The sequence below is a fragment of the Coturnix japonica genome, chromosome 1, assembly GCF_001577835.2.
Source record: "Coturnix japonica isolate 7356 chromosome 1, Coturnix japonica 2.1, whole genome shotgun sequence".
Taxonomy (NCBI): Eukaryota; Metazoa; Chordata; class Aves; order Galliformes; family Phasianidae; genus Coturnix; species Coturnix japonica.
Window position 1 is genome coordinate 103,757,926 of NC_029516.1, and position 15,317 is coordinate 103,773,242.

The following is a 15,317-nucleotide window of genomic DNA, read 5'->3' on the forward strand; positions in this document are numbered from 1 at the left end:
GTAGTAATTAGGACTATTGGCAATCTCATTATGTGAAGAATCTCTTTAATTTGCTACAGTAGTAGAAAGTGATAGATCCAGTTGTTTGTTGACTTGTGCTTTGTCAAAGAGTAAACCAAGATGGCTTTTCCTCCTGAAACGCATAGTGTTTATTGCCACTCTGGTCATATCCCATGCATAAATGCAATGGCTTGTTGGTATTCTTATGTTTCTGTGGTAACTGGTACTGCCACAGACTTAGGAACGCTCTACAGAGAACCAACCAGCCAAGGCGTACGCAAAAGTGCAATCATGGGTCAAGAGCATACTGGAAGCTTTGGGGAATGAGAAGCAAAGCTCTTAATTGCTCTAAACATTTCTGCTCTACTCAAGGGGTGTGAGATGATGAAGTTTGCTAGACTTCTTCCTTAAACTTTCAAAAGTTAAAGTGAGGAAAAGGTGACTAGTGATAATCTTCTGTGCTTCTCCAACTTGAAAATTGTTTAGATTTTGTTATATAAAACTTGTTGATGAAACTTCGGACTTCTTTCTTCATTTGTGTCAGCATAGAGAAGCAGAGTGGTGGAGATAAGCAGGTAGATGTTTGCATTACTGATATATACTTTAATAATAGATTAGTCAGAGGACACTTAAGTTCTCAAAGGCCTTTTTTTTTTTTTTTCCTAAGATCAATCTAAAATAGCTGGAAAAGCAATAGTCTACTTTGACCTGAGAAGTGTGTTTTTAGAGAGTGTGTTTGTAAGTGTTTCACAAAATAATACTAGACAAGATGATGAAGAGGAAAGAAGGGAGGGTGTTAGCAGTGATTTAAGGAATTGCTTTGTCAAAAAGTAGTGGTGAAGACATGTTCTTTAGCTTTTGGTAACTGCAGGATTTTTATCTCTAAGAAGAAAAGTAAATTATGGAATTTTTGAATGAATACTGTAATAGTTTCATATTAACTAATACCCAAACTGTTTCAAACCTTCAGACATGTCTTGATCATTTTCTTAACTGCATGTGAGCTAAAATTTCATCAGATCTTTGGTATTCATAAAAGACCACTCTGTATGTAATGTTTTTGTTTTTGTTTTTGTTTTTTTTTGGCTAGGTTAGCAATTTATACCTGCTAAGTCAATTTTTAGATTTTCCAAAATTAGAAGAGGTTATTTTCACGGAGCTGCTTGCAAACTATGTTTTTTCCTTCTATCAAAGATCTAGCTGCTGTAGTTCAGTTACATGATTGTCATATATAGGAAATGTAAACTGTTGTCATACAGGTTAACATCCAATTGAAAGCTGCATACTGAATCAAGGAATTTTTTACTTTTGCCAACAAAAGAAATGCTGAGAGTTGCATGCATCATTTGTGACAGATTAGTCATAATATTTTTTATAATGCAAGTATGTGACAGTACTTGATGGACTTCTGCAGTACAAAGTGTTCATTTTCATTAAACATTCTTTAAAATCTGCAAAAACTGCTTACTAAGAAGACTCCTACCCATTGGAGAAAGAAAAAAAAAGTTCCTGCTTAAAAAAAAAAATAGTCTCTTCAGACTTTCTAGTAAAGGTGATATGTGTTACTGGATGTTGGGAAACAAAATTGGGAATGAAAGAATGAATTACTGAAAACAGACAGGGGATAAAAAGAAGTAAGCAAAAAAAGAAATTATATTTCACTATTAAAATACAAATTTAAATAATGGCAGAATTTAGCAGTAATATTAATATAATAAAATTAAAATTGCTTATTGACAGTGTCTTAATATCACTAATGAGACTTCTTGGGTAGATTTTTTCTACTTCAGAAGATCTAAAACCAGGCTGCACTATTTTAATCAACACTTCCTTTGTTTCAAAATTTTAAAGAGCCCACAGGATAAATTTAATCTAAAAAACTCAAATATGGAAGTAGTCCTTACGGGGCAAACAGCAGCTCCGTTGACAACTTTTACATAAAGAGATTAATACTACATTTCTAGTACCATAAGTCTCTGTGAGACCGAAAGTGCTACTGCAGTACAACATTTTCAGTGTTTCTGTCGCCCAGAAAAAAGACTTTCTTTGTATAAGGACTTCCTGAGGTTTCCTTTTGAAAGTCTCACGAAAAGGATTATACCAACATTTCATGTTTGCTTAAGAAGAAAGAACATGTGTTATCCTAAAACACGAAGATTAATATGCATTAAATGCTCCTGACTGGTTAGAGTTTTTTTATGCTGCTGTCAGACATAAAACTCTGTATACAAGATTAATGTATTTTTTTAACAGGGCACCATGAATGAATGTATGTAGGAAAGTGGTGAAAAACTTGCATTTAGCTTCCTTCTGAAGAAAGTGAAAACTTTTATCCAAAAATTCCATATGATAATCTGCTCAGTGTTTCAACAAATAAAAACAAGAGCTACCTCCTGTTTTGTTATGTTGGCCCATGACATCAGAGGCAGATACTGGTGGTGTGTCAGTAAAGGTTGAACCTTCCTGCCAATAGTCCTGCAACATTTTGTTGCTGTAGGACAATGGCAGCAGAGGGTCAGTCTGACACAATGGCATCTGACACAGAACTGTGAGTGAAACAAAGGTGTGTCACTGAATTCCTGCGTGCAGAAAAAAATAGCACTCACTGACATTCTTCAACACTTGTTGAACATTTGTCGAGACAAAGCCGTGGATGGTGCGCTTCAGAAGTGGCAACATCAACAGTGGGTCGCCTCTGCTGGTTCAGATTGTTATGAACACAACATGCAAGCTCCTGTTTGTTGCTGGTGAAAAAGCATAGCTCATGATGGAGACTGTGTGAACAGTTTATTGCAGCTGAATATTTGCTTTATCAAGTATTGTGATTGTGCTCTTTGTATTGGTTGTAGTTTTATGGAAAAAAAAAATAGAAGGCATTACTGAGCAACCTATGTATATGAATAACTTAAGATGCAATATGAGTTTGTTCTGTACAAACTGCTATATACAATCAGGTTCAGCAGCCTCTCTGGTCAAGCATGAAATTTTCACAAGGAAGAATTCACCAAACAAGAAAGTAAAGGTGTCAAAAGAGGATTTTAGTTCTATATGTAGTAAGAGTTAATAATTATTAGGTATTACTTCTTTGTTTTAATTGAACGTCTGAATTTCCTATTTCAGTATGTTTTTCTTCTTTGCCTTGGAGAACATGTTACATTACATTATGATTTTTTATTATTATTATTATTTATTTTTTTTTTTACCTCAATATTTTAACAAGTATCCAGTGGTAGAATGGTGTAACTTTAGAATATAGTTTTCACCTAACTTTTACAATATGCATTAGTAGTCATATTAGCCTTGGTAATGTAATCAGTGACACATCTTAAATTGACTGTAGAGCCATCACTTAGCTACTACATGAAAGGTTGCAGTGATACCTTTTTTTGGTTTCAGTATCTGCTTTAATTCTTACACTTGTTCATACCCTAGCCTTTCACTTTTCAATTTTTAGTGGACCCATCAATCATGTTGAATTTTGCCTAAGGAAAGTTTCACAGGAAATACCACAAAAACATTTATTACTAAAAAGAGACTGAACAGCTTATTTTTAAGAAAGGTTTGGATGGAACTATAGATCCAGGCAGATCAGGAGTCAATAATGAGTCAATAATAATAAAACAAATATGTATTACAGTCTTTAATTGGCTTTATACCACCTGCCTCTGCTTGAGTCACAGTGGGTAGAGTAGTGCAGACTTAAAGCTTTTGCAGACTTTGAGTTGTCTTTTGTTTCTAAACACTGTGCCTCAGTTATTTCCGTGTGTTGTCTTCAGTCTTAGCTGCTCCATTCTCAAAGCATTATCTTCTATTTCTAATTTGACTCAGAGACATTTTGAACCTGAATAGACATCTGTATGATTTGGTTTGGAAGTCATCTCCAGAGATCACTTGGTTGGATTCCTTACTCAAGCAGGGAAGCTCAGAGCAGGTCCATGTCCTGATGACTCTGGATGATCACCAAGGAGAGAGAATCCCGTCTCTCTGGGCAGCCTGTGCAAGTGCTCCATCACTTGCACAACAAAAATGTGTTTTCTAATATTCAGGTAGAATCTCCTTTCAGTTTTTTGCTCCAGTTTACTACTCTCTCTCCCTCTCACTGGAAATCACTTTTTTTTTTTTTTTTTTTTTTTTTAAAGCAGTCCCAGCTATCTCAGTCTTTCCTCACACTGATTTTTTCCTCATACTTCCTACTAAAAAAAATAAGGCTTTGGTGTCATTTATTAATTTCATAATAATAACATATTATAAACTGTAACTTCTTTGATGAGTTTTATTGCTTTAAACGTAGGAACTCACATTCATCTGTACATAATTTTCTTTCTTCCTAATAATTTTTAACCTTTCTACTTCCATTTGAATGTCTTCAGAACTATGCAGGTTTTAATTTATGTCTCTATATCCATCCCAGTACATAGGCTATTACAGATCTAAGCTTTAGCTAACCACATAAAATATCAGCATCTTTTTTTCACATGTATTGATCTAAATTATTTCTAGGGATAATGAATTTTTAGGGGCAATCAAGAGCTTTTTATATGTGTTTTAAATTGATGTTAAAAGCAGAATGTAAATATATATATTTTAATGTATTCTGAATTGATATCAATAGCAGGTAATATAAATATTACCTAAGTTTTCATAAAATCAAATACTAACTGTCACCTGTCAGTATTCTTAAATTAAAACTTTATCCATGAAATATCCATATAGTTTCTAAGTCATCTTTTTTCCTAGTAATTTTTTTAGAAACTATTCAAGGCTAAAACAATCAGACATATTTTTTTAATATTATAATATATATAATATAATATTATTTATTATTGTATTTATTATATTATATATTCAAACGTAAAAAGGATCATTTCAAAACATGATTTTATTTATTTGTTTGTTTGTCGATAGAGGCTGATTAAAATGTTACAAAAATGTTAGCATAGACATACAATACCGTTAGGATAAGGATTTTCCACATTTAGAATAGTGGGTGGAATTTTGTTGGCAGTAATTTTTTTTTTTATCAATACAGATAAATTTGTGTTTTAAACTGCAGAAAAATCCAGTCTTTGCTCTACTTTTTTTTTTTTTTTTTTTTTTTTTTTAAGCATTGATATTAACTATGTTCATAAATTTCCCCACTGTTATTATTACTTATCTTTCAGAACTCCTTTGTGACCCACAATACTTGGCAGGTAGCAGTAGCTCGCTCTGCAAAGGTGTCATTGGCAGAGAACACCTTGTGTGGAGGGCTTGTACCGCAAGGGAGGGCCCAGTGTACTCATAACTTTGTGTTCTTAACTTTGAAGGATAAAGATGAGGTTATTCATTTATCACTGGGACAAGGAATAAATCAGCCTCAGAGCTACCTTCCCAGGCCTCTCTAAGGGACGTCTGCTTCTAGTTTAAGAATATGAGTGTGGGTTCTTGATCAGAAATTTGATTGTAATGACACAGAATAAGAAAAACAAACAAACAAATAAATAATAAAGGAATTGTCTTTAGTAGATGATAGATTTTAACTTGTGTTATTGTGGCATTAGCTTTTTTACTAATCAGGTTCACATCAGAAGTGCTGGTGAGATGGCACTGAACCATTCTGTGGAATACACAAAACCTTTGCTACCTGACATGTTTCCACCAAATCAGTAAACTGGGGGGTTTGGCCCCCAAATGTACTCTTTTTGTCAAATGTATTCTTCTCTTTTCCTGGGGGCAAAATGTATCTGAATTTAGTAGGTCTACATTACTCATTGTCTAAAGGATTTAGGGCTGGCCTCTCCCTCACTTGATATTTCTAACTGTGGAAAGATATCCTGATGACAGAAATGAAAATTGCTTGAAAATCTATCTCCAGTTGCTGTGTTATTTCTTCTTTGCCAAAAAGGTTTGACCTGTCTCTCTGAATGTAATGCATATTCATTTCTACCAAAACTTCTACAGCTATAAATAGCACAGTAACAGTCTTAAGTAAATTCTCAGCTACCAAAAAAAACACTACTTTCCCACATAGTTTCCACCAGTAACTATGCAGTTTAGCCAGCAATGAACAAGAGCTTTCATCTCATGCTCGTGAAAATATTCATGGCAATTCATAACGTGGCCTGTCTTTCATGATGCTGCTTCCGCTGCTGAAATGCACCTCTTGCTGCCTCGTAGCACTCACATCCACCAGTTGGTCTCCAGCAGTGTTCAGCAAGCATCAATAAATGTCAGTAGGTGACATTTTCTCCTCACAGAGAGGTTCAGTGACACACCTTTGGTTCATTCTCACTCCCACATCAGACCTGTTGTGTCACAGTGCACTTCTGCTGCCATCTGTTATACAGCAATATCACGTCATGGAATATTGGTTGGAAGGTTTGACCTCTACTGCCATATCACCAATATCTGCTTCTGGCTTTGTGGGCCAATATAATAAAATGAGAGGGATTATAGCCCTCATAGTTATCCTATGTAATTAAAACTTCAGCATTACTTAAAGCACTTAGAAGAATGGTTAGGAATTCTGTGAATGGATTCAGCTCCACTTAAATACTTTACCTTGTGAAGGGATGTTGGAAGTGGTCTGAAATTTTTGAGAGCGTTGTCCTTCATGCTGTCCATTCTGTTCCCGTTAGCTAAATAGGTTTGGATTTTTTCAAAGCTGTCAGTCTGGTGCTCTCTTGAAACACATCACTGAAATAAGCAGAACAAATTAGAAAAAATGCCTTCCTGCAGTTGACTTAATTCTGCTTTTATTTCTGTGTTTCGTATTTCAATTTCAATTTCATGCCACATTTTTATTACTTCTGCTCTTGATGTTTAGCATTGCAGATTATTTGCAAGAATCACAGAATACCCATATTCTCTCATCTTTTATCTAGTGTATTTCAAGGCTCAAGAACAAGTTGAAAATCACACTTAGTGTACCTAGAGTACTGGAATACCTGGAGTATTGCTAGATTGGTTTTGGGCTTCATGTTAAGTAGTTTAGTTCTCTGCTTTATTTTGCTCCTGTTACCACTCTGGATTGTTTCCATCTTTATTAGATAGTAGAAGGTGTTAACAAAGAGTTACAGGTAAAGCTACAGATATATGTGGTTTAATGTCCTTATTTCTAATTGTTGTTTTGTGGTTTACTGTGTCACAGGAATGAACTGATAAAACTGTTAAATAAATTGAAAGATTAAGTCCTTGATCATGTTTCTAGTGTGATACAGTAGGATAGGATTTATTACCTGGATATTTGAAAGTAATGATTTAATTCCATTATATCCCCTTTGAGTCACAGAAATCATCAGTGCAGTTCTGGATAAATTTCTTCAGAATAAGATCTGTTGCTATATATTGTGTGATTAGTGTTGATTTATATTTTTCCATTAATTTTAATCAATTATTTTTACTCTTCCTTTGGAGGAATTATGTCATATCTGTGTAAGTGTATAAGAAAGGACAGACTTACTATTTTTAGTGGCATTTTTGTTCTCAGGGAGGATAATGTCAGAAGAGAAACATACTGCGCAACCTCATTTTTATGGTAATTGGTATAAGTAACTTGATAATTCAGAAGTTTTACCTGCTAAGTCAAAATGGAGCAGGTTATTACCTTACTCAGTAGTGATAGATGCCGGATCTTTAAATTTTTAAGCAGGATATTATAGTGGTCAGTGGTCAGTGCTTCGGTGCCTTTATGTTAGTACCTTACAGTCCTTACTATAGTATTTCAAATTTCTTGGTGCAAAATAGGTACCTTATGAGCATAGGAAAAATTAATCCAAAGTCAGAGCAGTGAAAACTTATACTAGAAAGTTAGGAATAGTCTCTTCTGGAATAGATGCTATTCAAAGGAAGAGAGGTGTGCATTTATTTATTTATTTATTTACTTATTTATTTATAATTATATGAATAATATGAATATGAATATATACTCACAAACACTGAGTGTATTCTCAGGCCAAAATATGTAAGAAGCTAAGAGATATTAGGCTGTCTTATCTGACAGCCTGTGTCTACTGACAGAGGCTCTGTAGAGTTCCTTAGAAAGTTTTTCTTTGATCTTCCTAAAATATTAGTGAGAATATGAATTCCCTCTGAGCTAAGACAGCATCTATGTAACCTGTGTAAATGCCAAACTAAGTGACTGTTCTTATTTTCTAAGAGCCTCTGGAGTCACAGAGGAAATACAAGGCCTTTATGTGAACATGTGGCCAGATGGAAGTGGGCCCAAACATCCATCCCTTGCTAAAGACTGGAAATTAACACTTAGGCATGCTTTTAACACTTAGCTGCTTTGGTAAGGTTCTGGAATTAAACAGTCGGCTATGTTTTTCAGTAATAGCACACATCTTGACCATGATGTAGAATGCCTTGGTGCAAATCACTTTTTCTCAATCAGTGTGACCTACAGTATTATGGAATTAATTAGGGGAGAGAGTGAAATCAGATTGCATTTTGGAACTGTTACAGGAAATCATGACTGACATGTGGAGTTGAAATCCCATACAGGAGTGAGAGAATAGAGGAAATCCTGTGAATTTATGTCTTGAGTATATAGTACAGTCCAACAGATTGTTAATATCCTGTCCAGGTATAGGAAGGCACAAAGACACTTGTTGCCTGAAGGTAATACATGATATTCTTCATTTGCTTAAATCCTTCTCTGCCATTTTCTTCACCCACTGAACAAGATGAAACATTCAATAATATTTTATTTGTAAACATTAAAATAGTACAACCAAAGCAGTGTTGGCAAACTGCATGCACTATATTTGCAGAAGTATTCTACATGTGAGGATATTAGCTATTATTTCTTGGCCCTTTCTGAACTCACCTTGTTTCTGGGTAGAGCAGTGGAAGCAAAGAGAGAACTAATATTTTGTTGTTGTTGTTGTTTTCCCCGTGATACTGCTTGGAATCATTTCACACCATTGAAGTTTTCAGGCCTTAAGTACCAACACAGTCAAATAAGTAACTAATTATAACACCTTTTTAATGATGATATTCTTTTATAGCTTCAAGGTACATTAGCAAGTAAACATAATAGCAAATGAATCTACCAATGAAATAGTTCTTATTTGTCTGAATGTGAGAAGTAACTCTATTGTAAGTTCCTCATACCTTAAAAGAACATTACATAGCTGTATTTTACATCTTACAAGTTGTAATGTGGAGTTCCTACCTTCCTCACCTTTTCTGCTTGATGTGGACTTGTTTTAAATGTTACCTTCAACAGCGTAAAGTTGCAATTACACAGGCCTATCCATTTTTTGGAGTCATCTGCGATCTGCCACTGTAGGAAGAAGCTGTGATCTTTTCTCTCCTTTTCTACTCCCCTGCAGCAGTATTTGCCAAACACTGTCCTACTTCATCTGCTGACAGCCAAAGGAAAGCTATGATACATTACTGTCATAGGGTGAAGGATGGGAAATGCTATATCTGTTGCCAAAAGTGCCAATCACCATTCACTGTTGAAACACCTCCTTTCTGATCTTCTCCTAAACAGGGAACAAGGGCTGAATGGAAGGGTCATGAATGTGAAGATATAGGCTTTGAACCGTGAGTTAGAACTTTTGTTTTAGGTAGTGAGCTGAATTCTCAGCTCAAAGCCATACCCTCTGCTAGTCATGCCAAATAGTGAACAGCAGGCTCAGTACATTGTTTTCCGCGCATGGACTCCCTCTTATCTGGTGTCAACAGCTACGGGCAAAGTGATGCGTAAGAACTCTGAAATACTGTTAAGTTTACCTACACCAGGAGTCATTTTGAGGCACTGACTAATCCCAGTGTGGCTGAGGCTGGAAGAGACCTCTGGAGGTCACCTGGCCCAACCCCTGCTCAAACAAGGACACCCCAGAGCAGGGTGCTCAGGCAGCTTCTGATGGTCTCCAAGGAGAAGACAACAAAACCTCTATGGGTAGCCTTTACCAGTGCTCCATCACCCTCACAGGAGTGCTTCCTGATGTTCAGAAGGAAACTCCCATGTTCCAGTTTGTGCCTGCTGCCTCTTCTCCTGGAACTGGGCACCAATGAAAAGAGCCCAGCTCCATGCTCTTTGCACTCTCTATTCAGAGATTTACAAAAATTGGGGAGATTTCCCTGATCTTCCTCTTCTCCAGGCTGGGCAGTAACAATTCCCTTGGCCTCTTCCATCTACATCATTTAGGTAAGAAGTATTAGCACGGGGCATAAGATATCTGGAGTAATTGCAACAAAGATGGGAAAAAAAAAAAAAAAAAAAAAAAAAGGAAACCTGATGAATACCATTTAATAATTATTTGCAAGTGTGTATGAAAGTCTTTAAAAAAAAAAAAAAAAAAGTTGGAAAGAAAAGACATTGTGCAGGATTGTGGGTGGGTTTTCCAGATATTAAAAACTGCCACTGTGCACGAAATACTCTGTCATAGTAAACAGTGGGGTGTTAAAAAACAAAACAAAACAAAACAAAACAAACTTTACTAGCCTCTGTCGATATTGGAAATATATATATATAATATCACAGTATCACAGTCTTGTGCGAGTTGGAAGGGACCTTAGAGATCATCGAGTCCAACCCCCAGGATTCGAGCCTCTGTGTAGCAGAGCGGCACTTCTACCACTTGCGCCACAGGGGGATTCAAACCCTGGGCCCCAGTGTTGCAAGGCGGCATTCCTACCACTGCGCCACCGGGGCACACGATATATATATATTTATAAATTTATAAATATATATATTTATGCATTTTCTCATCTGCTTGTGTGATTTTCCTTAAAAAATGTTCTTTATTAGAACAGCCTTTATAGTAATTATTACATTTCATAGTTTGTCACAGGTAGGTGACTTTAAAGTAGAAGTACAAGGGTTGCACTTTAGAAATACGGCAATGATATGAGTGGGAGGATAAATTTATTTAATTGCAGTATATGTCATTAAAAATCACCACTTGCATGAGTCACCTTTAGTTATCATAATACTGCTCTTTATTCATGTTGGATAAATAATGTGGATGTTAGTTTATTTGGTAAATTGTTTGTAATCATGCAGCATTTTTAATGCTGAGAACAGCTTACATTGTTTTTAGTGACAATCATTTTGATACTTGCACGCAACTCTTTCTGCCTTGCTGAAGAGGAACGATGATTCCCCAGTGAAGTAACTCAAACCTTTTGTCATTGAAAAAGATGTTTAAATTTCTTGGCAAGAGTGGTTGATGCTACTGATTTACTATTTTAATTTTATGGATGAACTATTGAACCTTTGCTTGCTGCTTCAGTTTTTCAACTTCAGCCCAAAGTGCATAGCATAAAAAGAAAGACCATCTAACAGGAAACTGGTTCTCTCTACTCTGTAAAGAGACTGGAAAAACAGATGAATGTCTTAGGCCCTTTGCAAATTTATATTTGGTTTTCAATAACCACGTTTTGCAGTTTGGTGTTAGAAAACTCATAGTCTCTATGCAGATGGCACTCTGCACTGCTTTTTTTTTCAGCTTTTCATGTTTGGTTGATATGTTGTTTAGATAGTTGATTCAGATAGAAACTACTTCAAGAAGTAGGTATTCATACTCTTCACTTCGAGTTGGTTTAGCACCTCAAGCCAAGCACTGAATAATCCATTGATTTTTTAAAACCCATCTATTTTAAATCAAGAAAGGGCACAAAGGATGTGCACATTTTCTTCAAACAGAAGGAAGAAATTTAACTAATTTTCACATTATAACACATGATTTTACTATGTGAGAATTGTCCAAAGCTAAATGTTTTTGTGAAAGCATCCATATCAGTCAGAAAGTAAGAAGATGATTGTCACTGAGACAAATTCATAGCTACAGGGAAGCTGGCGACTGTAGATGAAATGTGTTTCTAGATTTGTGGTCGTGCTGTGATAAACTAGATACTACAGCCTACTCAACCACACTACTAGATTTTGGAAGATGAGTCATGTATAGAGAATTTACAGTGACCTTGAGTGAGTGTTCTCATTATACTGAGAAACATTTTTTTGTGTGTTACTAAGGCCCAGGATGAAATCTGAATATGCTGAGATTGCTGAACGTGAAGCATATGGTATAGTAGGAATACTATGGAAAAATGAATTCATATATTCATTTAACTTTAATTTTCATATTTCCAGTAAACTTAAGAGCAAAGCTGTGAGCTTATTCCTGTATATCCCTTTCTAATGCATAAATTCTGTTCTGAAATAAACATGATAATTCATTTATTCAGTACTTTTTTTTTTTTTTTTTTTTTTTTTTCTTTCAGTAACTTCTGGTCAAACTGTTGCTGTGGATACACAAACCAGGGTAACCAAGGAAACTACTAGCTTCACACCAGAAATGCCATCTTCTGTTCTTTTGGAGGTTCCAGCCTTAGCTGACTTCAATAAAGCATGGGCAGAACTCACTGACTGGCTTTCTCGACTGGATCGAGAGATAAAAGCTCAGAGAGTGACAGTAGGTGATCTTGATGATATCAACGACATGATCATCAAACAAAAGGTATGAGAAACACTGATTTTTCAAGTTGAAATCCTCATGTTCTTTATTCCTTATAAAATCATTTCAGACAGGGATATGGAAGAGATGATAGGCTACAGTATATATGGTGGTTATTTAAGCTACTTTATCTCATAGCTATTGGCTTAAATATTAAAATAATTAGTTGACAAACAAAAAATTGTCCTTTCATAGTGTCCCTGCTACTTACAGCAAATCTTTTTGTCTTTCTGTTGCTTGTACCGATGGTATAATAACAGAGTATGTATGGTAGTGGTTGAAATATGAACCACAAGCGAAAGAGAGAGTTATGTAGTAAACTCCAGATTGCCAAGGGAAAAGATACCCCACTTCATACCTTTTCTTGCATTGTTTTTGTCATGACTTTTTGAGAAGCTTCTGTCCTGCTGCTGTTGGCTTATGAAAAGCTTGTCAGTCATCCTAAAGAAAAGAACAGCTTTTTAACACAAGTGTTTTGTCAGCAAAATTTCATCAATTTTACTTATCTTTGAAAACACACAAAAAATAATATGGAAATACATGTGCAAGAGCAAAAAAGTCTAAACTGACCTTGTCTACTCTTGTAATTACTACTTGTAATTTGTTGTTACACAGTTGAAAGTTAACTACCTGCCTTCCAGATTTAGCATAGCTCAATACGAAAGATTTGGCTTGTCTGTGCAAAACTTTACAACGTTAAATTTACATTCAGTTCTGTTCTAAACTGAATTTAGTTTGTAAAACATTCTTTTGCTTCCTCCTTCTCCTAATAGGAAGTCTGATTTATTTTAGGAAAGATATTGACATTCTTTCTTTTTACTTAAAGTAAAAAATAGAAGGAGAAATGGTGGACAAATATTGTCTTGTAACTATGCTAAGCAGTGTTATAGGAAGGGTGTATATTAAAATACACAGATGTCTGGTAGGATTTATTCTGTGTTTTCTTATACTTCTTTTGTTTATATGTCAATTTAAACTTTTTGTTTTTGAGAATTTGAGTTTACTTTCTACATCAGTAAAAGGTTTGTTTCATGTTTTTTAAAGAGCACACTGTTTAATAATATTTGCTGTGTTTAATTATATAATCTTTTATTAATTGAAACATCTTTTACAAGTGATGTATGTATTTTAGTAATTGGTAGTTGCTGCATCTCCTGTAAGGCTACAAGATTAAAATAGTTGCTTTGTCATTTGAAAAGAGCTAAAGAAATATTCTCTGTGCATTATCTTTCCATCTTCTTGAGAATTACTTGAAAATTTTATATTCTAGAACACTCGGTTCAGAATTATCTGGGTTTCTTACGTTTGCTTCATTATAGCTTATTATTGTGGCAGGCAAAAACTTTAGCTACTTTTCTTTCATAGATGTCCTTTACATAAATGTGTGTTCATGCCATTAACTCTTGAAAACCACAATTGTCAATAATGTTATACATGTTGTAAAACTGTCTGATTTATATCTGCCTTTCATCTTAACTCAAAGCTGAAAAGCTAGTTAAGTCAGCACAATTGTCGTCTTCCTCTCACTTGTTTTCCTGGCTGGGTACCATCTCTTTTTTCAATCCCATGCTGTGCTGGTAACAAAACCAGCAGGAAAACTCTTTTTTGTGTGTGTTTACCTCTCTAATTGGCTGTGCAACAGAATGTGACATTTAATATAGTCTCTGATGAAATGGAGGAATCAATGTCTAAATATAGGCTGCAGTTCTGTTAACTTGCTCCCACTTCTCTAGTGATCATGAAGAGAAGGCACCACTTAATAGTCAGAGATAAATATAGAGAAACTTTGATTCTGCTCTTAAATCTGTCATTGAATTACTAGGTGAGTGTTTAACAGTCAGTATTAGCCAGGAATTTCAAAACTGTACATGTTAGGTTTCACTCTCCAAAACCCTTGCTTTCTAACATGTGTGGTATCTATGGCAGTAAGTGAGCTGATGAAGTTGGATGTGTGAAAAGTCATGACAAAGGTTATCTCAATTGGAAATCCGAAAGTAGTGCTTACCTTCTAAAATCTGCACATTGTGTAATGAGCATAGTCATGCATCTGCTGTGATTGTGATTTAAAAGTCATTGAAAGTCATGCTACTGTATTGTGATCTTCTTTGATAGTTGGTTATACCTCCACAGGGAGCAGTGTTAGCTCTAATAGGAATTTTGTTTTAGTTGATTGACAACATTTTGTTTTGTTTGGTGAATCAGATTTTTTACTTTAGGTGTAAAGTATCATTTTAACACTGCTGTCTACCCCCCTTAGAAAAATTCATGATTATTAAGGCATATGCTTCCTGAAATTGTTTTATTATAATGCATCTTAAGTTATCCACCTAGAATTCAGAACTGTTGGTAAGCTACCAAGCCCTTCATCTTTTTGGGGTTTTGTTTCCATTTCATGTTTCTTTCAGTACAGAGAGCTTCATGTGTTAAAAGAAATTGAAATGTCAAAGCAAACATTTTAAAAGCAAAGAAGTCTGATATCCTAGCAACGTATATAACATGACATTTTCTAAACCGTGCAGGTAAAAGTAAGTGACCTTAGGTTGTCCTTTCTTTCACAGCAGCATGTAATGTTATTGAAGCTAAGTCTCTGAGGGTATTTTGGTTAGGTTCATTTCATTCTGATTGTGTCACAAGACCACAACCACTAACTCTGACATATTTTTGCTCCATAAAAGTTTAAGACATCATTAGCCCCCACTTGAACCTCTGTTTGGAAGTGATCACAGTGTATTGGTACTTCTGTGTAAATGGTTTGGATAATAAAGTACCATGCACAAAGGTTGATTATGGAACAAAACAAAACAAAACATTACAATCATTTTAAAAAGGAAATGTTTTAGTGACAGCTTTCCTTTAAAGAAAGAA

The 15,317-nt window shown here is 35.1% G+C and overlaps 1 protein-coding gene across 19 annotated transcripts in view; it reads left to right on the top strand.

Annotated features, from left to right (window-relative positions):
* The window catches only part of DMD (dystrophin), a 1,014,969-nt gene that overhangs the window by 694,407 nt on the left and 305,245 nt on the right, over positions 1-15,317 (top strand). For all 19 annotated transcript variants that reach the window (XM_015884249.2, XM_015884262.2, XM_032449414.1 and 16 more), the window contains one exon: positions 12,220-12,455. In XM_015884249.2, coding sequence (XP_015739735.2) covers positions 12,220-12,455 — 236 coding nt within the window. The remainder of the gene's footprint in view (positions 1-12,219; positions 12,456-15,317) is intronic.